Source organism: Rattus norvegicus, chromosome 5 (genome assembly GCF_036323735.1).
Source record: "Rattus norvegicus strain BN/NHsdMcwi chromosome 5, GRCr8, whole genome shotgun sequence".
NCBI lineage: Eukaryota > Metazoa > Chordata > Mammalia > Rodentia > Muridae > Rattus > Rattus norvegicus.
In genome coordinates, this window is record NC_086023.1 from 29,050,989 (window position 1) to 29,074,697 (window position 23,709).

The 23,709-nt window shown below is 40.9% G+C and overlaps 1 protein-coding gene across 4 annotated transcripts; it reads left to right on the forward strand.

Annotated features, from left to right (window-relative positions):
* Positions 1–278: 278 nt before the first annotated feature.
* Tp53inp1 (tumor protein p53 inducible nuclear protein 1) lies at positions 279–18,498 on the forward strand. Of its 4 annotated transcripts, none has more exons than NM_181084.4 (4): positions 279–398; positions 8,170–8,427; positions 8,940–9,297; positions 13,794–18,498. In NM_181084.4, the coding sequence occupies exons 2-4, from the start codon at positions 8,316–8,318 to the stop codon at positions 14,041–14,043; spliced, it is 720 nt and encodes a 239-aa protein (NP_851598.2). In that variant the 5' UTR covers positions 279–398; positions 8,170–8,315; the 3' UTR covers positions 14,044–18,498. The 4 variants fall into 4 exon arrangements, with proteins under 4 accessions (NP_851598.2, XP_008761751.1, XP_017448715.1 ...); XM_008763529.4 differs by lacking the exon at positions 279–398 and adding an exon at positions 11,882–11,919 and having other exon boundaries at positions 8,293–8,427; positions 13,794–13,934; XM_017593226.3 differs by lacking the exons at positions 279–398; positions 13,794–18,498 and adding an exon at positions 11,882–12,457 and having other exon boundaries at positions 8,293–8,427.
* The last annotated feature ends 5,211 nt before the right edge of the window (positions 18,499–23,709 follow it).

The following is a 23,709-nucleotide window of genomic DNA, read 5'->3' on the forward strand; positions in this document are numbered from 1 at the left end:
TTCCCGGGGTCGGGCTCTTCTCTTGGTCCTGCGGGCTCCCACCTCGGCCAGTCCGGGGCTCCTGTACTCTCCCCTCCTCCCGCTCGCCCCGAGTGTTCTCCGGCTCACGCTTTGTTGCCCGGGCTTGTTTCTGCCCCGGGCGCGCCGCCGGCCCAGTGCCAGGTCACGTGCGTTAGTGACAACCTCTCGCAGGGCGGCCCCGGGGGCCCCCGCACAGCGGATTGGTCGGCCTGGGACTGGCGCGGCTCGGGGCGGAGCCGGGAAGCCGATCAGCTGTTCCCAGAGCTGCACAACAACAAAAGGACCCGGACGGGCCGGCGGCCGCCAGGGCAGCGACCGCAGCGCAGGAGCCCGGCCCGCCGCAGCTACCTCAGCGCCCGCCGCGCCGCTCGGCTCACGTAAGTGCGGGCGACACGGGCGGGAGGGCGGCGGTTCGTTGCCTGCTCTCTGACTTTCCTACCCGGCCCTCTCCCTACCGTGACGTGCACGGCGACACCTAGAACCTGCGGGTGACGGGAAACCTGCTCCGTTACCCCGAGACCCGCCCCGACCCCTCCTGACCTCGCGCATCACCGAACCTGCACCTGTGGGAAGAGCACTTCCCGTGGCTTCCGTCCTCACCAGTTTGATCGCTGGCACTTAGGGTGTGCTAGACACTGCTGTGGGTTCTAAGTACTTATCTCAGACCGTCGCGACCGCCCTGTGAGGCCCCAACTTTGCTTATTTAAGCAGAGGAAACTTGGAGGCACAACGAAATTAATTTTAGGGCCACGCAGCTAATTAAAAGGAAGCAGTGTTTACTATCTGCAGCGGGATTTCACGTGCAATTCCTTCATTTTGCTTCTACTTTCACGGTATGTTTACTCCGTGTAAAAGTTCAGAGTAGATTAAGGGGGAATCCCTTTCCACCTGTAACTCCTAAAGACTAAGGCGTTCCTGGCTGAAAGAGCCCTTTCAGAATGCTGAGTAGTTTTGAGAGAGAGGAGTGACTCTTGGGTCTTTGGACAGACATCCTAACAAATGCCCCAAGATCTTGAAATCACATGCTTGGTGGTGATTGTAATACTTTTCATTGGCAGGTGTGAAAACACCAGGCAGCTTGCTCAGCCTCAGCCACTATAATTTTCAAAGTCCTTGCTGGGAAACTATGACCTACTAATTTTTGTAACCAGTTTCTCTAATTGTGGTGTTTTTTTTTTTTTTTTCATCTTGTCTTTTATTCTTTTCTGCTCCCTGGTGTATTTTTCTTGGGAATGACTGCTTTCAAAAGTTAGGGTTAACAAAACAGGGAATTACCAACCTAAATAACTGCTCTCTCTTCACTGTCTTCAGAACAGGATGTGGTAAGTCCATAGGGGAATAATCTCCTTGTAAATTAGCTTAATAGACAGAGGTGTAAGGAGCAACGATAACTTTCTTGGCTTGGTATTTTTGTAGTTGAAAATTGATTTTTAAATTACTTGAATCAAAGCCAAGGCTTGGTGGCTCAAGCCTGTAATTGCAGTACTGGAAAGGTGGCAGTGGGAGACTCAGGAGTTCAAGGCCAGCCCTTGTTTCTGACTAAAAGAACAAACCTTTGTATTAGCAACTGTGTTTTTCTGAACTGTAGGTTCTCTTCTTCCATTATGTAGGTTCCAGGGATCACACTCGGCCTTGCCACCAGACACAGTGACATGATGAGTTCTTTCTGGCCCACAAGTAATGGTTTAAAGGTTGCTTTTCAGTGATATGTTTAGCCAGCTAGTATTTCAAAACTGCATTCATCAAAGTTGTGGGTGCTTTTGTTGTTGTTTTTAATTTTAAAAATGTTTTTGGAGCCTCCTGCTGGCAGCCAAAACCACTGAGAAGTGCTAGTCTCTGAAGTTTTTAGAATCAGGCTGGAAGGAGCCTGAGGTCATGTGCAGGGAAAAGCAGGACACCAGACTGGAAGGATTCCTGCCCTACTGCTGCCCCAAGATACCAGCTCTCTTTGCTTTTTGGCAAGTTATTTTCATTTCATTCTGAGGCTCAGTTTCTTCATCACAGGACAGAGAAGTAAATATATCAACTGGCTATCACAAACCATAAGCATATTCATTCTCTCTCTCTCTCTCTCTCTCTCTCTCTCTCTCTCTCTCTCTCTCTCTCACACACACACACACACACACACACACACACACACACACACACCTGCCCTTTAAAGAAAAAAAATATAACTCCCACATGTGGTAGAAGGACCAAATTTCCAAGTTAAGTCCACACCATCTTTCCCTGGGTATGAATCTCAAACTGAGAAAAGTGCTGGCTGGTTAGTGGTGGCCCATGCTTTTAATCCCAGCACTAAAAAGGCAGGCAGATCTCTCAGTAGTTTGTGGGTAGTCTGGTCTTCAGAGTAAGTTCCAGGACAGCTAGAGCTACACAGAGAAACTGTCTCAAAACAAAAACAAAACAAAAAACTGAGAAAGGCATACCAAAAAGATCTTACAAATTACCTGCTCCACTGTAAATTCTAAAGGAGAATGCTTTACCCATAAGTAAACTCAGCTACTTTCTCTGTCCACAAAACATTTTTTAATTCATGTGATAAACAAGATAAAATGTTAAATTTTAAGTATGACTTTTTAAAAACCATGCCTATAAGGAAAAAAAAAAAAACCACACACACACAACAACAAAAAAGGGGGGGGGGCTGGAGAGATGGCTCAGCGGTTAAGAGCACTGGCTGCTCTTCCAGAGGTCCTGAGTTCAAATCCCAGCAACCACATGGTGGCTCACAGCCATCTGTAATGGGATCTGCTGCCCTCTTCTGGTGTCTGAAGTCAGCGACAATGTACCCACGTACATGAAAAAAAAAAAAAAAAAAAAAAAAAAAAAAAAAAAAAACCAAAGGAAAATAGGCCAGATGCTAACAATGATTGAATAAAGTGGTGGAAGAGAATTAATCCACCCTCATGTTCTCAACTTCTATGCTGTGGTTTTGTTCATCTTAGAGATTAAAAAAAAGATACCATTTATTTTTTGTAATGGAGGATTGAGATATTTTAAAGCAAGTAAGAAGTAATGGGTAATCTGACTTGATCAATACTTGGGCCCAGATAATTTGTTTCTATTTCCTACCTAGAGGCTTCCAAGGACCTAAGAACAACAGGCTGCTTCCTCCTGCTCCTCTTGCCTCATTGCTAAATTCCAAAGCTATTTTTGTCAGTCTGTCCTCTTGGGATTCATATTTTCTCTGAGCTTTCACTGTTTTCCTACTGCCCTAGAGTTGTATCAGTCAGTGACCATACAAGCCTGCTCCCCTCTTGGAGCTACCATCTCTAGGTGGGTGTCAAAAGGAATAGTAACTGTTATGAAGGGACTTTTCATATGGAAGGACAGGGTGTTAAAAGTTTAGGAAGAGTTTTTAAAGGTATTTAATTGTTACCCCCCACACACATGTACAGGAAGACCAGACAGATGAGGGAGCACGCAGGTCGGTACTTGCAGAGGCCAGAAGAGGGCGTGGTGTCCTTTGGAGCTAGAGTTACAGGCAGTTGTGAGCCACCTGTGGGTGATGGGCAGCAAAACTTTTGTAGGGAAGCAAACACTCTTAACAGCTTACCTATCTCTTCAGCTCCTAGGAATTTTTTTTTAAAAACACAACAGCAATGTTCTATGTGGATCCTTAAATTTTTAGTACCTGTGTTAACTGTCAAAAACATCATTACACTGATATATGAGTGATGTAAAATTATTGAGATATTTAATGTTTTCAGTACCGAATACTTTCCAATACATTCCAGTATATACCTTATATGAGTGGCATAATCAGATGCAAAGTTCTCACTGGAAATACTTAAAGCATATTTAGGGTCCCCCCCCCCCACAGTCCACAGTGGCTTTTTATTTATGCTTTACATTTAAAAAAAAGAATCTCAGGGGTTGGGGATTTAGCTCAGTGGTAGAGCGCTTGCCTAGCAAGCGCAAGGCCCTGAGTTCGGTCCCCAGCTCCGAAAGAAAAAAAAAGAATCTCAGGGTTTTCCCTCCTGTAAGTTTTTCTCTTGCCTCTTCATGGTCCGTGAGGTTTTTGCTTTAAGAATAGCTGATGAGTATACAAGGGAGCAATTGACTGGGCAAAGGTAAAACACTCCCTGCCTGGCTTTGTACTTGGTTGATAAAGTTACAGCTGACAAAGGAGGCTCACATGTGATAACTGTTCAGATGCAGTTAAAAGTTTTCTGAAGTATGACTCAAATGCCAGTTTATTAGAGTGGCTAGAATTGAAAATTAAGGGATGGGTATTGTGTTTACACCTTTAACCTCAGGAGTGAGAGGAAGGGGTAGGTGGCTTTCCTGAGTTTGAGGCCAGCCTGGTCTACAGCAAAAGTTCTGGGGTAGCCACATAAGAAGATCTACTTTTTATTAAAAAAAAAAAAAACTAAATTGAGGGACTGGCAAGACAGTTAAGTTTGCACAGGTGCACGCACAAATGCAGACAGACAGACAGACGCACACACACACACACACACACATACACAAATAGATACAAATTTTTAGCCAGGCAGTGATGGTGCATGTCCTTAATCCCAGCATTTGGGAGGTAGGGGCTGGAAGATTTGAGTTTGAAACAAGCCTGGTCTACAGAATGAGTTACACAGAGAAACCCTGTCTTGAAAGAAAAAATATTTAAGTTTTTAAACCAACAGAACAATTTTAAAAGTTAAGATTCCAGCAGGGCATGGTAGTGTATGCCTTTAATCTTGACACTCAGGAGGCAGAAACAGATGGATCTCAGTGAGTTTAAGGCCAGCCTGGTCTACAAAGTGAGTTCCAGGACAGCTGTTATACAGAGAAACCCTGTCTCAAACTACAATCCTTCCCCTTCCCCCTCCACAAAGAAAATTCAGTGTCTTGGTCATGTCACAGTACTAAAATACACAAGATGGTTTTATCTGATGCATCTGGTGGCAGCCTTGCTATTGGATGTGACTCTGTAGCACCTGGTTGTCCCTGGCAACACCTACAGAAGGTAGTGCCAGAGAACTTCATATAATTAGGCTATCCTCATATCAGGATTGGATATTGTGGGCCCTTGTTGAAGCAATTCTGCCCATTTCTCCTGTTTTTTTATTTGTTTTTGTTTTTTTTTTACAGTGAGCCTAAGGCTCACAAGGATTAATTCACATAACTCCAGCTACCTATGATAGTGCCAGAGTTGCCCTGCTGGTTTCTAGGCTAGCACTCATCTCTTTCAGGATTCCATTCTGAGCACTTCTCAAGGCTCCCAGATGTGTCATGGAAATACCAGCAGTCACTCTATGAGCTGAAGATGAATTCTTTCCTTCCCCATGCTCAATTCTTGCAGAGAAATGTGACATCTGGAAATGGCCTCCCAACTTTAAGAAATCAAGAGTATGACTTGTGCTGTATCTCACAGCTATTGTTAGGAGCAGCATGTCTGTGGAGTCCAGATATTACAAGCATAGCCCTGGATTTGGCTGTAGCTAAAGGGGGGGTAGTTTGCAGTTGCCCCAGTATCCTTGATCTAACCATATTTTGTGGCTTGTAGTCACGATTGTGCCTGAGTCCAAGTGCCAGCTTGTCCCAAGGCTCTCAGTCAGGATCACTGAAGAATTCTCCTGTGAGGTTTTCTCCATTCCACAGGAGCTCTAGTAAATTAGAGCATATAGCCTTAATAATCAGGCTTTCTCAGCCCATTCAGCACAGTTGTACTTGGACTGATATTTGCTCTCATAACAAAGATAAACTGGGAAAATTTGAAAGTATTTTTTAAAGGTTTATTTATTTTATGCATATAAGTAACTGTAGCTGTCTTCAGACACACCAGAAGAGGACATCAGATCTCATTACAGATGGTTGTAAGCCACCATGTAGCTGCTGGGAATTGAACTCAGGACCTCTGGAAGAGCAGTCAGTGCTCTTAACTGCTGAGCCATCTCTCCAGCCCTTGAAAGTATTTTTACTCCCCATTTCTTACATGCTCAAAACCCTTCATGTATACCCAACCTCATAATGACTCATCCTTTGGGTTAGGCAGACTGCACAGTCAATTTTTTTTCTATAATTTCTCTTGATTTCTTTAGTCTGCAGTCCTCACAATCTGATCATGTTGTTTCCCAGACAGATTCAAAAAACTGGTTACGCAAGTGATATTTCCTGTTTACCCACTTTTAATAATTAATGGCCGAGGGTGATGTATTACAACCACAAAGTGTCTTGATGTCATGTTTTGAGATGTTTTACCCTTATATGCAAATAGTTGTGGTAGTTTAGTCTATAAAAGAGGGTGGATCCAGATGTTTTAGCTGCATAGCTCAACTGTTCTTTAAAGATGATTTTGAAAGTGAGCTGGACATTGTATCTAATGTATGTAATCTTAGCTGATGCAGAAAGATCACTGTTTCAAACCAACCTGGACTAGCGCTAGAGTGAGACACTGTCCAAAGCAAAACAGCCTATTTGTCATTCTTGTTGTGCTGACATCTCCTAAATTTGTACTCCTGGATAAACCCACACCCCCAAACTTGTATTCTACTGCCTAACATCTCTAACATGATGCATTCCCCAAACTCAGCATAGCAGTAGCATCCATCCTGTACTTTGTGTGGTATTCCTGCCTTTAATGGTCCCACTAAAACTCGACTTTTCTGGAAACCTGGTTCTTCCTGACCACCCCTCCCCACTCTTATTCTGAGACAGCATTTCTGTGTAGCCTTAGCTGTCCTGGAACTCATTCTGTAGATGAGGCTGGCCTTGAACTCCTGAGAGATCCACCTGCCTCTGCCTCCTGAGTGCCGGGATTAAAGGCATGGCCATCACTGCCAGGTTTTTTTTTTTTTTTTTTTTTTTTTTTAGGATTTTTGTTGTTGTTGTTTTTAAAATAACATTTCACTATGTACCCCAAGCTGGCCAAAAAATTCTGAGTTTCTAGTCACAATCTAAGGTGAAAGATAGATATCTCCAAACCTGGGGTTCTTGACTTTGTCTTTTTTTATTTATTTTTTGTATATGACTACACTACTGCTGTCTGAGGACCAGCTAGTATTCCTTCTGCTACATCCATAATTGCATTAGTTCCACTTTTTTTTTTTTTTTTTGGTTCTTTTTTTTCGGAGCTGGGGACCGAACCCATAGTTCCACTTTCTATGTGATTCTTTTTCACTGCTGTGCCCCCTGTGTCCAGTACTATGCCTTATACATAGTAGGTACTCACTAAATATCTGTAGAGTAACAGTTGATCTGTCCAGGGAACTTTGAGTCAGGAAAGCAAAGATATTCTTGAGAAAATAAAAATTATTCTTGATGTGTGTTGAGTTGACTATGCTATCAGGTAGCCAGGTAGAAACTGGAATTATAACTCTACTTTGTGCTTAGATGAAATAAACTGGGTTTTGTCATTTAGAACTCACCACAACCACCTAAGGTAGGAGCCATTATCAATTGAAGTTATGTAGCACATGTGTGGGGGTTGGAGTTTAAGTATAAGTTGGTTCTCTCCTTCTACTGTGTTGGTCCCAGGGATAAAACTTCAATCATTAGGCTTAGAAGCAAGTGCCTTTACCCACTGAGCTATCTCACTGGCTTATCTTCCTAAGCCCCCCACCCCAGATTTATTTTATGTGTATAAGTGTTTTACCTGCATACATATATATGTACTATGTGTGTGCCAGGTGCCCTCTGGGGTCAGAGAGGGTGTCAGAACTCCTGGAATTAGAGTTAACAGATGGTTGCGAGCCACTATGTAGGTGCTGGGAAATGAACTGGTCATCTGCAAGAACAACACATGGTCTTAACCATATTGTCTCTCCAGCTCCATCTACTTAGATTTAAAGTGAGAAAGGGGGGAACCAAGATTTCAGTACCATATGCACACTGACTCCTGAACCACTCCACAGAGTACAGTGTTGTTAGCTCTGTTCTTGCAAGATTAAGTTTCCATAGTATAAAATTTCCCCATGCCAGTAATAAGAGTTGTTTTAAAAGCTGAACTATGCTGTTCTCACAAGTTTTGAATATAAGGCACACTGAAAGGCATACATAATGAGTACAAAACAGCAGGACAGTAGGGAGCGAAACGACGGCTTGGCATGATGGTGGAAGCAAAAGACTGAAGTAAGGGCCAACCTTATCTCCAAAAATAAAAAACAATCTCACAACAAATAATAGCTTTCTTCTTCTGTTTTATTTTAGGGATGATGACTCTTCCTGCTCCTCACCTAAGCTGAAAAAACACTGTGCACTTTAATTTCCCGCCTGTAACCTTGGGCCAGCTGGAGACAGGGTTTTGAAATCTCAGCTATAAAGATACCCAGCCAAAGTCTCATCTTGCCTTAACAATGTTTCAGAGACTGAATAAAATGTTTGTAGGTGAAGTCACTACTTCTTCCAGCCACGAGCCAGAATTTAGTGAGAAAGAAGATGATGAGTGGATTCTTGTTGACTTCATAGGTAAGGCATATGCAACAATTAATTGTCACAAGAAGTGGCATCCAGCAAACTATGTATCTGACAATAATCTTAAATACTGTTGATTCTCCTGCCTTCACTTCCCAAGACTGATTATAGGCATACCACAGCACACCTGGCTCAGAAGTGGGAACTCCTGGGGCTGGAGGAAGGCTGTCAGTTAAGTGCTTCTGCACACATATACCTACTTCTTAGTACCCTCAAACATGAATGTGTACACACATAGACAGAAAATGTGAACTCTTAGTCAGCACTTTGGTAGGAAACCCTCATATGAGCAACAGGAACCCACAGGGCTTATAATATGCTTATTTGCTAGACTAGAAAGTCCAAAGCCATTCTTCAATGTCTGTGTAATGGAGAGATTGGAAATTGCAACTGTTACAAGCAAATGTAAATGCCTGTGTGAGCACCTGTTAATATAGTATTGTCCTTTTTTCTGTGTTGCGACCTTGATGGGTGACTCCACATATGCATTGTGGGTCACAATCTAGATACCTGCACTGGTTTCTCAGCAGAAGAAGAGGAGGAAGATGAAGACATTGGTGAAGAGTCCTCAGCAGAGCACACTTCTGTCTTCTCCTGTTTACCTACATCTTTGGAGTGCTTGGCTGACACCAGCGATTCCTGCTTCCTTCAGTTTGAGTCCTGTCCAATGGAGGAGAGCTGGTTCATCACTCCTCCCCCATGTTTTACAGCAGGGGGATTAACCACTATCAAAGTGGAAACAAGTCCTATGGAAAACCTTCTCATTGAACATCCCAGCATGTCTGTCTATGCTGTGCACAACTCCTGTCCTGGTCTCAGTGAAGCTAGCTGTGGGAACGATGACTATAACTCAAGTGGTCCCAGGTATGCTGCAAGCACTTCACTCTGCCTAAGTGATCTGCTAAGCAAAAGTTTCATTTCTACACAGAACACAGCTAAGGCTTTAGAAGACATGAAACTAAGTGTGCTAGAAATGTACTTAAGTAACTTGGGCTATAAATGCAACATTCAGGTCAAGATTGCGTTTTATAAGGTTATTAATTGTAGCATGGCTCAGTTGTATAATAGCCATTTCGTTTATAAAATCATGCTACTGATGGGAAATAAAAAGACTAGTATTTCTGATAAGTATATTAGAATGTAATTCTGGTATATTATAGACCAGATTATTTAGGGTATCAAATTCATCTAAAATATGTCTCATTTATTTTCTTTTACATATTCTTAGCTAAGTCATCTTAAATGGTGCTTAATCTTGAAAATCCAAGCATTTGTTCCAAAGACTGCCCTCAGATTTCAGAAGTGATGTTCTGTTACATGATAGTCCAAAATGGAGAGAGTTGAAGGAAGTGTAAGCTCAGGGAAGGGAAGTCAGTTAGGACTAGTGTGTTCCAAATCAAGCTTCCAGATACTTAGTGGCCTTAATTAAGAGAGCATTCTCAGGAATACATCTGAGATGATTCTCACTTACAAAAAAGAAGTCCCCTCTCTCCATTTCAGTCTGACTAGTTCATCATGCGTGTCCATGGAACATGCCCTGTAACATCAAAGCATGTTGAGTGCTGCCACTGATTATGCCTTCTTGTAGGTAGAGGGTTCAGGTAAGTCTGGATCCTTTGGAGTATGCACTGTCATCTGAAGGGTTTGGCATGGTTTAGGCTGTGGCTTCACTGGACTACGCTCCAGCTGTATGGAATATAAATAAAGCCCAGGCAGTGCTAACCTTTCTAGAATTACTACCCTCGTAAGTCCCAATATAACAGATGCATTTTAGCAAGGCTAAATATATTTCTTCTTTCTTGTACCAAAACAAAAATCATGCCTTTATGCAGTCACAAAATACCAGGCATAAACTGGGTCTTCAAGTGGCACTTGATTGAAAGCCATAATTTTGCTGAGTTAAGTGTTTTCAGCATCCCAACTAAAATTTAAAAGATAACTTGTTTATGCTGATTTAATTGCTTTATAGTTGCTTTAAGCATTTCTTCAGTTAACAGTTCTTCCCTGCTGATTCAGACTCACCTCTGTGGAGTCCATGCAACAATTTGACATGATTAGGGCCTAGACCGATGGCTCAGTTGTTAAGAGCGTGGCTGCTGGGGCTGGGGATTTAGCTCAGTGGTAGAGCGCTTACCTAGGAAGCGCAAGGCCCTGGGTTCGGTCCCCAGCTCCAAAAAAAAAAAAAAAAAAAAAAAAAGAGCGTGGCTGCTGCTCTTTCATTTGACTCGAGTTCAATTCCCAGAATCCATATGGCAGCTCATGACTATACCTCTAGCTCCTGAGGATGATGCTATCTCCTGGCCTCTATGGCTACTGCAGGCATGTGGTGCAGATTTAAAAGCAGGCAAAACATTTATACACACAAATGAATAAAATCTCAAAAAAATTTATACACAGAAAAAAAACATGGTTAACAAAATATCATTTTAAATTTTATTTACTGGCATTTGGTACTTTTCAGTACTAAAGTATGTGTGTGTGTATAATTGGCAGCTTTGCAAAGTAACAGGTTACAGCAGATATTCATTGCTGAAAATTTAAATATGCAGAAATGACACCTTCACAACCCACAGATAACTACTATTAACACCCAGGTACATCCTAGGTTGTTTTCACTATATGGGCTCATACCAGTAACTATTCGCCCACATTTTGAACCCAACTAGGGCATGCTTTTTATACTATTTTCTTAATGCATACGCATAGAGTAGAACTAAAAGATACCATTAAGAAATTATAATAGAGGGTTGGGATGCAGTGCTGTGGGAGAGTGTTTCAAATCATATTCTAATCTTCCCCATAAGAACCTAGCCCTAGAGTATTTCATGAGCTTTATTAAACCAGCATCTGTGTACTGTATCTATCTAGGACTAAGTGTTTGTAACTTGATGCCACAAGAATTTAGGTTTCCATTCCTATGTCATAAATGAATTATCAAAAGCCAGACATGGTGATATGTGATTATAATCCCAGCATTTAGGAGAGTGAGGCAGGAGGCTCACTAGTGTAAGAACAGCTTTTGGAATACACTGTGAGACACTCTCAAAAGGGATATACGTGTGTGCATGTTTCTAAATCAAGGCAGAATCAAGTGTTACTGAAATGGCAAGACTTTATAGAGTAAACAATCCTTAGTTCCTGAGCAAGCAATAAACCCTGTCCTTCCACAGATTACTTCTACTCTGTCCTCAGGGATATCCGTGTAACCCAACATGAGTATGAAAGTAAGCACTTACAACGGCTTTGGAATGTATGTTTTATTGCATCTTAGCCTCTATTAATATTGTTTGTGAAAGTTTATGAGCAACCATAATTTTAAGTAATATGTCTTCAATTGCCCATAGTAAATCAATCTTATTAAAGAAAAATGACCATGTCCAGTAGTAAAATTAAAATCGCATTTTAAATCTTACTAGTGATTTAATAGTTCACCATTTAACATTTGTAGGGCCAGAAAAAGCTGCTTATAAGACTCACGGGCACAGAGTAAGTATGTTTACTTTGGGACCATATGATCTGTGTTATCAGTTTGAGCAGGGAGACCAGGAATTCAAATGCCCACCTTCAAAAAAAAAAAAAAAAAAAAACCATTGAGTTTATATTAGCTTTTGTTCTATTTGCTTGTTTCTTTCCTTTTTTCTTTTGGTTTTTCCCTGCTACTAGGGATCAGGCAAGCACAGGGCCTTGTACATACTGGTCAAGCATTCTACCATTGAGCTGCATCTGAACCGACTATTAATTTCTTAGTGGGATCTTTTATTTCTACTGTGTGTGTACATGTACATGCATGCATACATATAGTTTCCTCTGATCATCTTAGACAAAACATGTAACTACCCTTCCTGAATGAAATAGCTGGTAAGAGTCTTAAAACTCAGACTGATATAGCTCGGTTTATAGAGTGCTTGCCTAGTGTACAAGAAAACTTAGGTTCGGGCTGGGGATTTAGCTCAGTGGTAGAGCGCTTGGAGGCCCTGGGTTCGGTCCCCAGCTCCGAAAGAAAGAAAAAAAAAAAAAAAGAAAACTTAGGATCAGCTGCCAGTGAATAAACTGGATGTGGTGGTGCACACTGTAAACCCAGCCCTCGAGGGCTGAGCACAAGCGGGAGAATCAGAAGTTCAAGGCCATTCCTGGCTACATAGACAGCTTGAAGTTACCTGGATAGAATAACTTATCTCAGGAATTGTCTTTATCCTCACAGTTGTACCGAGAATGGAGCTAACTGACTGGTAAAGTATTTGTCAACTGTGCAAGAAGTCTGAGATCAGTACACAGCATTGCAGACAATGAACTTTGTTATTTGTTAATATAGTTTATACTAATTCAACCTGATTGGTAGAAAACACAACAATCTTACTATATACAACCATTTTAAGATACAGGGTTTTTGGTTAGGTTTTGGTTTGGGTTTGGGAGACCGTTTCTTTCTCTGTGTAGCCCTGATTGTCCTGAAACTAACTCTGTAGACCACAGACCACAATGACTTCAAATTCAGAGATCCAGCTGCCTCTGCCTCCTGAGTGCTAGGATTAAAGGTGTACACTACCATAACCGGCAGCATAAATAAAAAAGCTGTTGTGTGTGTAATAGGCATTGACCTCTTACCTAGAAAATGGTGGAATGTCCTTAGGTACATTTCTATGAGATTAGAGTCACATGTTACCTAGGATATTTTACTTGTAGCCAGAAATCATCTGTGAAGCTACGTTAGTACATATGCTTTTGACCAAATAAAATATTTTATGATAAGAATGAAATAGATATCTTCAAAATAGTCAAAAGCTGGGTGTGATGATTCACACTGGTAATTCCAGCATATGGGAAGCTGAGGCAAGAGGATCAGTAACTCAAGGCCAATGTTAGCTACATAAGAAATTGAAGGCATCCTAATCTACATGAGATTCTGTCTCAGAAAACTAAAGAGAATTGCAGGTGTTCAATAGACATCAGTTCTCCTTGAGAACCACCTTAAGTTCATTCAGAGTATGAAGCGCACTTTTTAATATACAGCCCATTTAGCCATCTCTGGACAATACAGTCTATGTTTCTATTAAAAATTAATCGTTCATCTAGGAGTTATGACACACTAAAACTTGGGAGGCCAAAGGAGGAGGATGGTAAATTTGAGGGTAGTCTGGACTCAATAACAAGACCCTACCTCAAAGACAATAATAAACAGTTGATTGATTCTCCCTTCGACCACTCTCAGCAAATAAAGTCACAAAATATAAATCTGTCCCATCAGCCATGAGACAACAAGTTCTTACCCACCCATAGACAAATGACTGTAAAAATCAAATTACTAAGTAACTTTTTCGTAAGATGCTGTTATCGACTCGCCTCCCTTTGGTCTGTTTCAGAATGGAAGCCCAGAGTGAACTGGGGACGCACATTCACTGCTGTGTTGCAGCGCTTGCTGCTCAGGCAACCTTTTTGGAACAACCCAAGAGTTTTCGCCCTTCCCAGTGGATAAAAGGACACAGTGAAAGACAGTCTCTGAACAGAAATGGCCTCCGTCGCCAGAACCTTACCAGGGATTACCACACTCGACAAATGAAGCACAGTGGCTGGGTGGTTCACCAGCCCTGCCCACGCCAGTACAATTACTGAGAAGGCTGAGTTATGTTGGTTGGCTTCCTTAGGTTTTGTGCATATGTATTGGATGTATGTGCATACAATCAAAGTGCTGCCTCTTTCCAGCCAACTGAAGACCAATCGCTTAGTGTATCGGTGTGTTTAGACACTATCACAACCAGATTTTTGTGCTGTGTATCACAAAATGCCTTGCTCCTGACAATTACTTTTAAAAAACCTTTTCAGAATATTTTTGGAAACATATCAATACAGTGACAGTGTTTGGGGTTGTCTTTAAGTACAATAAGGTATATATATATATGAGTTAGCATCTTAAGGACATTTCTCACCCCAAGTATAAGAATAGGCATCTTCTCAATTTCCTTTATTTTGTATTATTTAATCTTTTGTGTAAGCAAAAATTTATTCTCAGGGTCAGCCATATACTTTATTGACCAGTACTTGTTAGTCTTTTCTGTATATAATGAGTACATTTTTACACTAACACGAGCATTAACAGGTGATTTTTTTTTTTTTGCCATGGATATAATGGAATTAATGGCTGAACTTACCTTTGAAAGAAAACTTGACATATTTCTGTATGTATGGTTCCTCCCCCCCCCCCCAGATTAAGTCATTGCAGTTCATTGTGGAATTCAGGTACATTAACTTTGGTGAACAACATTATTCAGTAATTCTGATGTGACTCCATGATATGGTACAAATACTACAGATGTTGTGGAGTAAAGCACTTGTTTCATATGCAAAGGGGAAAATCAGACCCAGGAGATAGTGTTTGGAATCTGTTTGTAGATAATGAGAAGAGCAGTCAGTATTTGGAGATGTCTAGAGTTTTAACTGCCAGCTTAGTTGAAAATGCACAAGTGTGTGCCCAAGCACTCAGTGACTAGATGCTCATGTCTGCCACAAGACAGGGAGGGACACAGTGATAACTCCTCAGACATGGACTCTGTCCTCCCAAGGGATTTCTGGTGGCATCTGTTTATAGCACCCAAGTGAAGACTGATGGGTTCATTTCTACAAGCTTTCATTTTTCAACTTCACAATATCTTTAACCACTTTGGCCTCTGTTTCCTCCACAGCAGGGGAGTAATAATACTTACCTCCCTCACAGAGTTGTGAGGATTATATACTGATGGGAGGTGGGGCTGTCAGAACTGAACTCTGTGAACTTCCAGGGTCTTTCTACTGAACCTAGTTGTGGGAAGCCTGACAGTTTCCTGCCATGATTATTCTTCAGGGTTGGTGCTAATGAGGCTAGAGTGCAGGGCTCCACTCATATATACCAGTTAACGGCATGTAGAGGAAAGTCCATTTTCTTAACCTCTATCTGGTCAGTTCTTTTTAAAAGCAGTTTTGGTGGATTTTGATGAGCCAGCTATAATTTCTGGAAAATTAAACTCATATACAGCTTGAAGCGCATTCTACTGAGGACAGTACCATTGCCTATATATTCAAACTGCTCATTTCCCTAGCCCCTCTGCAACCATAACTAAACATTTGTTTATTAAATAATTTCAAGGAAAAAAGATACTGTTATGTGAAGGATTATCCTTGAAGCAGCTTGATGCAGGGAGCCCTGAGAGACTTTCAGGAAGGAACAGTGCTCCCCTCTGACAAGGCTGGCGTTTAGAGCTGCAGTTAGATGTTGAAGGGTATTCTGAACAAACACTGGCTGTGATTAGGTGCCCGGATGTCTCTTTAGAACAAGGATCTAGATTTCTTCTTCCTTAATCCTTTTCCATACTGACTCCCCCTTTTATTTATTGGTTTTCTAATTAAGGGCCAAGTCGGTAAAGTTTGTTAAACTGAGAAGTTGTTTCTATCTGTTCTCATGGAGGTGTGCACATTTTATACTACAGCTGTTATAGGGTCATATGTTGGTAACTTGAAGTGGACCAGCTAAGTGTCTTCTGGACATGCTCTGAAAACATGTAGCTTTCCCCCTACTTCCTTACATCACATGCAAGCCGTGTCTCACAAATCAGAATCTGTTTGGCCAGTATGAATTGGTTTGTGTATTAAAATACAGTGGGTTTTTTTTTCCCACCACATTTATTCATCCCTTAAGTACACTTACATCTCTGTTAGTTACTGACTTTTCATTTGCTTTGTGTATGCTTGGGGTTTTTTCCTGAAAACCAGCAAACAAATCAATTATTGGGATTTTTTTTCCCCTTTGGGGGTAAGATTACCACACCACATATCATAAGTAGGTAACACACTGGTTTTTGTCTGAGAATCTAAAGTTTATGTCTAAACTTGGCACTTATAAGAACTGAAGAAAAAGGTTACGTATCTCATTTGAAGTTCTTAGTCATTAGGTGTTTTGTTAGGCAATTACTGTGTGTTAGCTACAAGTCTAATAACACCACGATATTAACCTGTTAAGCATTTTTTGGAAACATGGCCAAAATTACATTTTGAGTTGATTACTCATTATCCCCATCACCATCATTTTGCTGTTATACCTGCTAGTGGTTTACAGTGTTCTTCAATGCGCTGAAAGTACAAGCAGTAAAAAGATCCCAAGAGTTGAGGATGTAGCTTAGTGGTAGAGGATTTGCCTAGCATGTGCAAGGTCCTGAGTTCCATCCCCAGCACTGTAAGACAAAAACAAAAAGAAGCAAGACTCCAGTATTTAGTAGCACTGACCATTTCTAAACTGATAGCTTTCAAAGTCTGGAATACATGGTGTGCATCAGCTATCTGGGGTCTTTTTAGCTTTTACCACATTCCCCAAAGTTTGTGTTTTATGTTAAACATTATAGAATGTGTATTCTGTTAATTACGATTTCCTGGGTTATATTCCGCACTGTATATAGGTACTTAGCTCGCCATATTTATCTTTGTGATAATCTGTATTTGTATGGTTGGATAGGTGGGGAATTTTTTGCAGAAATGCACAAAGATTGGATTTTACTTCCCACTGCAGGAAGTTCAAAACAAAACAGAACATTAGCTTTCTGTATATTTTTCCAATTTCCAGCAGACTGTTCTTTTTTATTAGTTCTTTGGTTTTAGCAAAGAGTGCTTACTTAAAAGTTGCGAGGGCTCATATGCCTGGCTATTGTTTTTGCTTCTCAAATCTGCACAGGTTTACAGTCTTTGCTTTTGTTAAAAGTCTGAATTGCTTTGCTATTTGCTCCGTCCTCACAGAGGCATTCAGTCTCTGTATACTCTTAAAAGAAGGAAAAGCAAGGGAGGGTATCTTCTTTATTCTCATTTTCTTTGAGTTGTTAACAAAAATAAGTATGAAGGACTACAACTAGAAGATAGACATTTAAATGAATTTAAATAGACTAATGGAAAGTTTTTACCTTTTTCTTTCTGTTTTAGAGACAGTTAAAAGACTGCTCCTTGTTCTAGGAGATACTAGTGTAAGCTATGGTTGCCTTGAAATTATCCTTTATTTTTTTAAGGCCTATAGATACTATTACCTTTAAATTCTTTAAAGTAGGTAGGTTCATGCCATCAGCCTCTGATGTATTATAAATGGCAACCTACCTTCTTATTCTGTTAAAATTGTATGAACACCTGTCTACTTAACAAACTTACATGTATGACAGTGTTGTCTACTTTGTCATAGGCCAGTTTCTTTTGAAATGTGACAGCAATTCAAGTGGCTTAGGTGCAGACAGATACCAAGAATAGATGCAGAAGGCAGTAATAGGTGCAGAAGCAACAGGAAGTTGTTTTTTTCTTTTTTAAAAAACTGGCAACAGTATCCTTTATGTGGAAGAAAAGTTACTATTCAGAAGAAGGCAGCTTAAATGGATGATTTCTGTGTATCATTGATAAATTTCCTTATATTAAAAAATGTTTCTAATTGTTAAACGCCCATTTTGGCTTTATACTAGCCTGACGTTTTAGTATTGTTTTCTAGATGGACTTATAAAAACCAAACAGTGCTTGGTGAGGGTAGAGGTGTGCATTTGGGGGTCTCAGGTGTGTGTGTGGTTTGTTTTCCTCCAGAAGTTTTGAACTTTAATCAATAATTGTGTGTGTTATTTTTAAGAAGTGGCTTTATTTGTTTCTCTAGTAAAATTGTGAACACATTTGCCTTGTGAAGGCAGGATATGAGTTATGGATTCTGAAAAGTATTGTAGGTTGTACTATGTGCCTTCTTAATGTGTTTATGGGCACAATATTTTCTCTCATCAACTTGAAACTTAAAAGGGACATTTTGGTTAGAATATATACTGTACATCAATCTATGCATAAATGGCAGCTTGTTTTCTTGAGCCACTATCTGTTTTTCTTTTTTTTATAAATTTTTTATACTGATTGGGTCAGAGATGGTCAGTTTTATACAGAATGAACAGCACAGCACTTTGCCAAAAAACATGTAGCATTGCTTAAACATTGTGTAATAACCCCAGTTCTTTGTAATGGGTTTGGTAGTACATTTTGCACTGCCCAGAGTTACAGTTTTTTAATCTGTCAGTAAATAAAATGTCCTTTAACTTAGCATGTATCAGATTCTTTTATCTTCATGGTCACTGCTGTTTAGCATTGCTGTGCACAAAGTTATTTGATATGCGCCATGAATGTTTCTTTTAAAGGCATGTTGCTGAACATTGAAATCTCAATATTCAGTAACTGCTGGGGCAGAAGCATTGTTGCAAGTACAAGGCTAGCTTGGGCAACATAGCAAAGCCCTGTCTTCTTTTAAAAAAAAAAAAAAGCCTTAGTTCACACATACATATTTACATTACACACACACACACACTCAATCTAAAGTGAGACATTTAGATATGATTTCCAACTAGTCCTCTCTCCTTTAACCAATCTATTCTTTTGAGGGGAAAGGCTGTATGGATACTTTGCTTCCATGTCTGTCTGTGTAACATTTGCAAGCAGTGCCCATGGGAGGCCAGAAGAGGGTGACAGATCCCCTGGGAGTAGAATTACAGACAGTTGTGAACCTGGAATCAAACCCAGGTCCTCTGGAAGATTAACCAGTGTTCTTAACCACTGAGCTATTTCTTCAGCCCCAAAGTTAATTTTCTTGAGACGGTGTCCCAGAGTAGTCTTGAACTTTTGATCTGTTGTTTTTCAAATTAAGGTAGAAATAAACTTGTATTTGAAGAGCCAGAACTTTAAAAGGGAAGAATTTGCTTCTAACATGGATAAAACTTCAGTTTTTCATTAAGTTCTTCTATGTGTGCATCTTGTGTGTGCTTCGGGAGGGAAAAAGCTCAGTACCAAAAGTTAATGCTGGGTGTCTTCCTCAGTGGCTGCTGCTTTATTTTACTGAGGCAGGATCTCACAGGAACTTAAAGCTCTCCAGCTCTCTCAAGGTGACCACCGCACTCACTATCTAATACTTACCTGAGTCCTGGGGCTCTTACCTCCAGCCTTCATGCTTGCAAAGCAAGTGATTCAGTCACTGAGCCCTACCTCTTTTAAGTTTTGTCAAAAAGGATGTGTTGGAAAATTACCTCAATAAACCTTGGTCTTTTTAAAAGCTTTAAAAGTAAAATGTAACACCCAACTAAATTAAAATCTGTGTCATATACAAATTTAAAAAAAAGAGGGGCTGGGGATTTAGCTCAGTGGTAGAGCGCTTACCTAGGAAGCGCAAGGCCCTGGGTTTGGTCCCCAGCTCCGAAAAAAAGAACCAAAAAAAAAAAAAAAAAAAGAGAAACCCATTTTATCTGTTCAGCATTTACTGATTGTCTCTCAAAGATAAAACACTGGAGATAGCAGGCAACTACAGACTGTGGAAACAGAGAGGTGTGAGTGGGCTAAAGCGGAGGTGAGGACATGAGGAAGGAAAACAAGATGGTGGTGACTAGTGCAAGCTACTGGGGATATAAGCAGACTACATACGCTCTGTCTGCCAGCCCTTTAAAGTCAAATCACAGGATGAAAACTACCTATCAACTTTAAGATGTTAAATTGTCCCAACAATAGAGAAATCAAAATATTTTATTCAGTGATCTCACATTCTAAAACCGGTCCCTTCAGAAGTTTACACAAGTGAAAATGATCAGCAGTTAAAGAGCTGACCATGCTTTTTCTGAGATAAACCAATCCCCTGAAATCATAACAGAGGCTGACCTGGTAGCATAGGGTCCCAGGCACCACCCCGAACCAGCTTGCCTAGAAACACCAAGGGGCTCAAGTTAAAGAACCAAGAACCAAGCACAAATCTCAGGAGCATTCAAATGGTCATATAGCATTTTTTGAGGGCATCTTTGTCTCTGAGGAGTGTAGACTGTGTCATTCAGGAAGGGGGCCACTGTACTGAATACCTTGATAAACTGAGAAGTTTACTAAGTGGAAAGAGGCAGGAGGGTCAAGGACTCAATGTCGTCTGTGACACATAGCAAATTTGAGACCAGCCTAGACTATGTGCAGCCCTGTCTGAAAAGAAAAGTTTCTGAGTGTTAAGGAGTCAATATTTCATTCAAAAGAGAAATACACAAAAGCAAAAAACAAAATATTTCATTCAAAGATTCTGAAAGATTTGAAATTAAATAACTTTCAAAAGAAATTTTTGTTGTTTTAGGGAAAGAAACAGTTGGACAGGGTCTCAATATATAACCCAGCCTAGCCTCAAATTTGTGGCCCTCTGCAGGCCTTTGATTCCCAAGTGCTGAAATTTATAGGTGTACACACCTAGCTCAAAAGAAAGCCTTACTGATCTGAAAATATTGGACAAATGTGCTAGAGAATTGCCAATTTACAGCCCTAGAGTTGTACAGAAGTGACTAAGGGATGACGGCCTAAAGAATCTTCCATAACCTTCTTGCACTTCAGAAACAAACCAAATAGGGGTGGGGTTGTAACTCACTTGGTAGAGGGCTTGCCTAACTAACATGTATGTACAAAGCCTGGACACACTGGATGAAATTGGGTATAGTGGTATATGCAGGTAATCCAAGCACTGAGGTGGGGTAGGTTAGTACGATCAGAAGTTTCAATTCTGATTCTTAGAACCATGTGAACTGCTCTTGTACACCTTGTCATAGAACTAGACTGGTAAAATATTAATTCTTTTTTTTTTAAAGATTTATTTATTTATTATATATAAGTACGCTGTAGCTGTCTTCAGATACACCAGAAGAGGGCATCAGATCTCTTTACAGATGGTTGTGAGCCACCATGTGGTTGCTGGGAATTGAACTCATGACCTCTGGAAGAGCAGTCGGGCGCTCTTAACCGCTGAGCCATCTCTCCAGCCCTAAAATATTAATTCTTATGGCATAGCATTTGTTGAAGGACTTGACAAAGCAGACTTTTTATGCTCTAACTAAACTGGCCTATGGACTAGAGGTACAGCTTAGTGGTGAGTCAATGCCCTTTCCTACTAGGCAGAAGGTCCTGAGTTTGGTCCACAGCACTGCCAACAACTGTAATAAAATCAACCCATTTCTTGTAGATTTAATGTTTCTCTTATTTTTTGTTGTTGGGGTGTCTGTATGTGTATAAAAGTGCTTGTCATGAAAGCCAGACACCTGAATTTACTCTCTGAATCCCAAAGTAAACAAATGAACATTGTCTTCTGATGGCCACGCATGTGCTGTGATACAGGTTCTCCCATAACTTCTCATATACATATTAATAAAAGTAAAAATTTAAATTCAGAGTCAGGCAGTGGTGGCACAGGCCTTTAATCCCAACACTTGGGAGGTAGAGGCAGGCAAATCTCTGAGTTTGTGTCCAGCCTGGTCTACAGAGTGAGTTCCAGGACAGCCAAGACTACACAGAGAAACTGTCTCAACAACAACAACAACAACAACAACAACAACAACAACAAAATTCAGTCCATAATTCTTCATTTGCAATACTGAAGTGTGAAAAACCCTTAAAACTAAAATCTCCCATTAACTTTGGCAACAAACTTATTGCCCCCCCCACCCCCGATCTGTCTTAACAGACCCAAAACTCAGTTGTCACTGATGTCTGTCTCTCCCAAGTCTTAAAGTCTCTGCTGTTTTGTTTTTCTGTAACCATTAAAGTATTAAATGAATCAAAGATAGAAGTGTGAAGAACGAAGTGATGGCTCATCCTTTAAGAGAACTGGCCAGTATTCCAGAGGACCTGGGCTCAGGTCATCTATCTCAGTACCCATACACCTAACTCAACACCCATACAGTAGCTCCACCTGAAACTCCAATTCCAAAGGATCTGATGCCCTCTTCTGGCCTCAGATGGCACTACATACATGTAGTGCACAGTGCAGGCAAAATACCACTTACTAAGAAAACAAACAAAACAAAACAAAACAAAAAACCAAAACAAAACAAAAAAGGAGGGGCTTGAGAAATGGCTTTGTTATAAAGAACTTATGCAAGCATAAGGACCTGAGCTCAGATCTCAGCACCTACAAAAGTGTACAAAGGTACTGTACACCTGTGATCCCAGTGTTGGATGGTGGGCATAGGAGGGTCCCACTGGTTTATCTGCCCAGCCAATTTAGCCAAATTGGCAAGCTCTAGGTTCAGTGAAAGGCTATTTCAAAAACTAAAGTGGAAACCAATATATAATAATAATCTATAATGTATTGTATTATTTATTATATTATGTGTTATAGATCTTTTAAAAAATAAATGTTTTATTAGGCTGTGGGTATATTACTTCAGGCCCCCTGCTGGGCTGTCGAGAAACATGGCATGCATACATTCATTTATGCACTTTTAGGACATCTAGAATGCTCTTAATTTCAAAAGTTATCCAGTTTCCAAATTTCTGGATTACAAACCTTCCTTTCCTCAGAGAGCAACAAGGCCTGGTGGCATAGGCTTGAAATTCCCCTACTTTAGAAGCTAAGGCAGGGTTCCAAATTCAAGATCTGCTTGAGTTTCAAAGTGAGTTTAAGGCTAGCCTGGACAACTTAGAGAGACTTTGTCTCAAAGCAAGAGATAAAAAGGGACTAGGCTAGAAGCTCCTAGAAGTTAAGATACCAGTGAAAGAACCCCAAATTGGGGTGACTCTCGCTCCAGTCTCAAGAGCCCTGAGGCAGGTAAGGAGGGGTTGAGAAAGAGGGGGGTCAGGATCATGTATTCCCCCTGCTTCACCCACAGGGGGCGGACTGCTCTATAGGATCTCATACGGTGTCAGCTTAAACCTTCCGGGGGTGTTCCGAGCACGGAACAGGGCGAAGGGAAGGAGAGCTGTCCAATCTTTCCCGCCGGTCTCTAAAGCTAATTTAGTCAAGGTCTCTTTTAAGGTTCTATTCATTCTTTCTACCTGTCCTGAGCTCTGGGGCCTGTAAGCACAATGTAATTTCCAATTAATCCCCAGCTGACTGGCCAGCCCCTGACTTACCTGGGCAACAAAAGCAGGTCCGTTGTCAGACCCGATTACCTTGGGGAGTCCGAACCGCGGAAAGATCTCTTCCAGTATCTTCTTGGCCACCACTTGAGCTGTTTCAGAGCGGGTAGGGAATGCTTCTACCCAGCCTGAGAAGGTGTCTACGAGCACTAGTAGATATTTATTACCATACCTGGCTGGAGTTATTTCTGTAAAGTCAACTTCCCAATGAGCCCCCGGTCTATCTCCCCTAAGCCTCTTGCCATGGAGAGATGGGGGTCTATTGGGGTTGATGAGAGCACAGGCTTGGCAGCTCTGTACTACCTCTTGGGCTAAGTCTGGTAATCTCTGAACATAGTATTGAGAGGAGTTCACAAGCTCTATCAACTTCCTTGTACCTAGGTGGGTCAGATGGTG

Bases quoted from the DNA above. Each gene is read 5' to 3' on its own strand.
- Tp53inp1 (XM_063287281.1), top strand. From the start codon at position 8,316: ATGTTTCAGAGACTGAATAAAATGTTTGTAGGTGAAGTCACTACTTCT. The intron at 8,428-8,939 runs GTAAGGCATATG...GTCACAATCTAG, and splicing joins GATTCTTGTTGACTTCATAG to ATACCTGCACTGGTTTCTCA.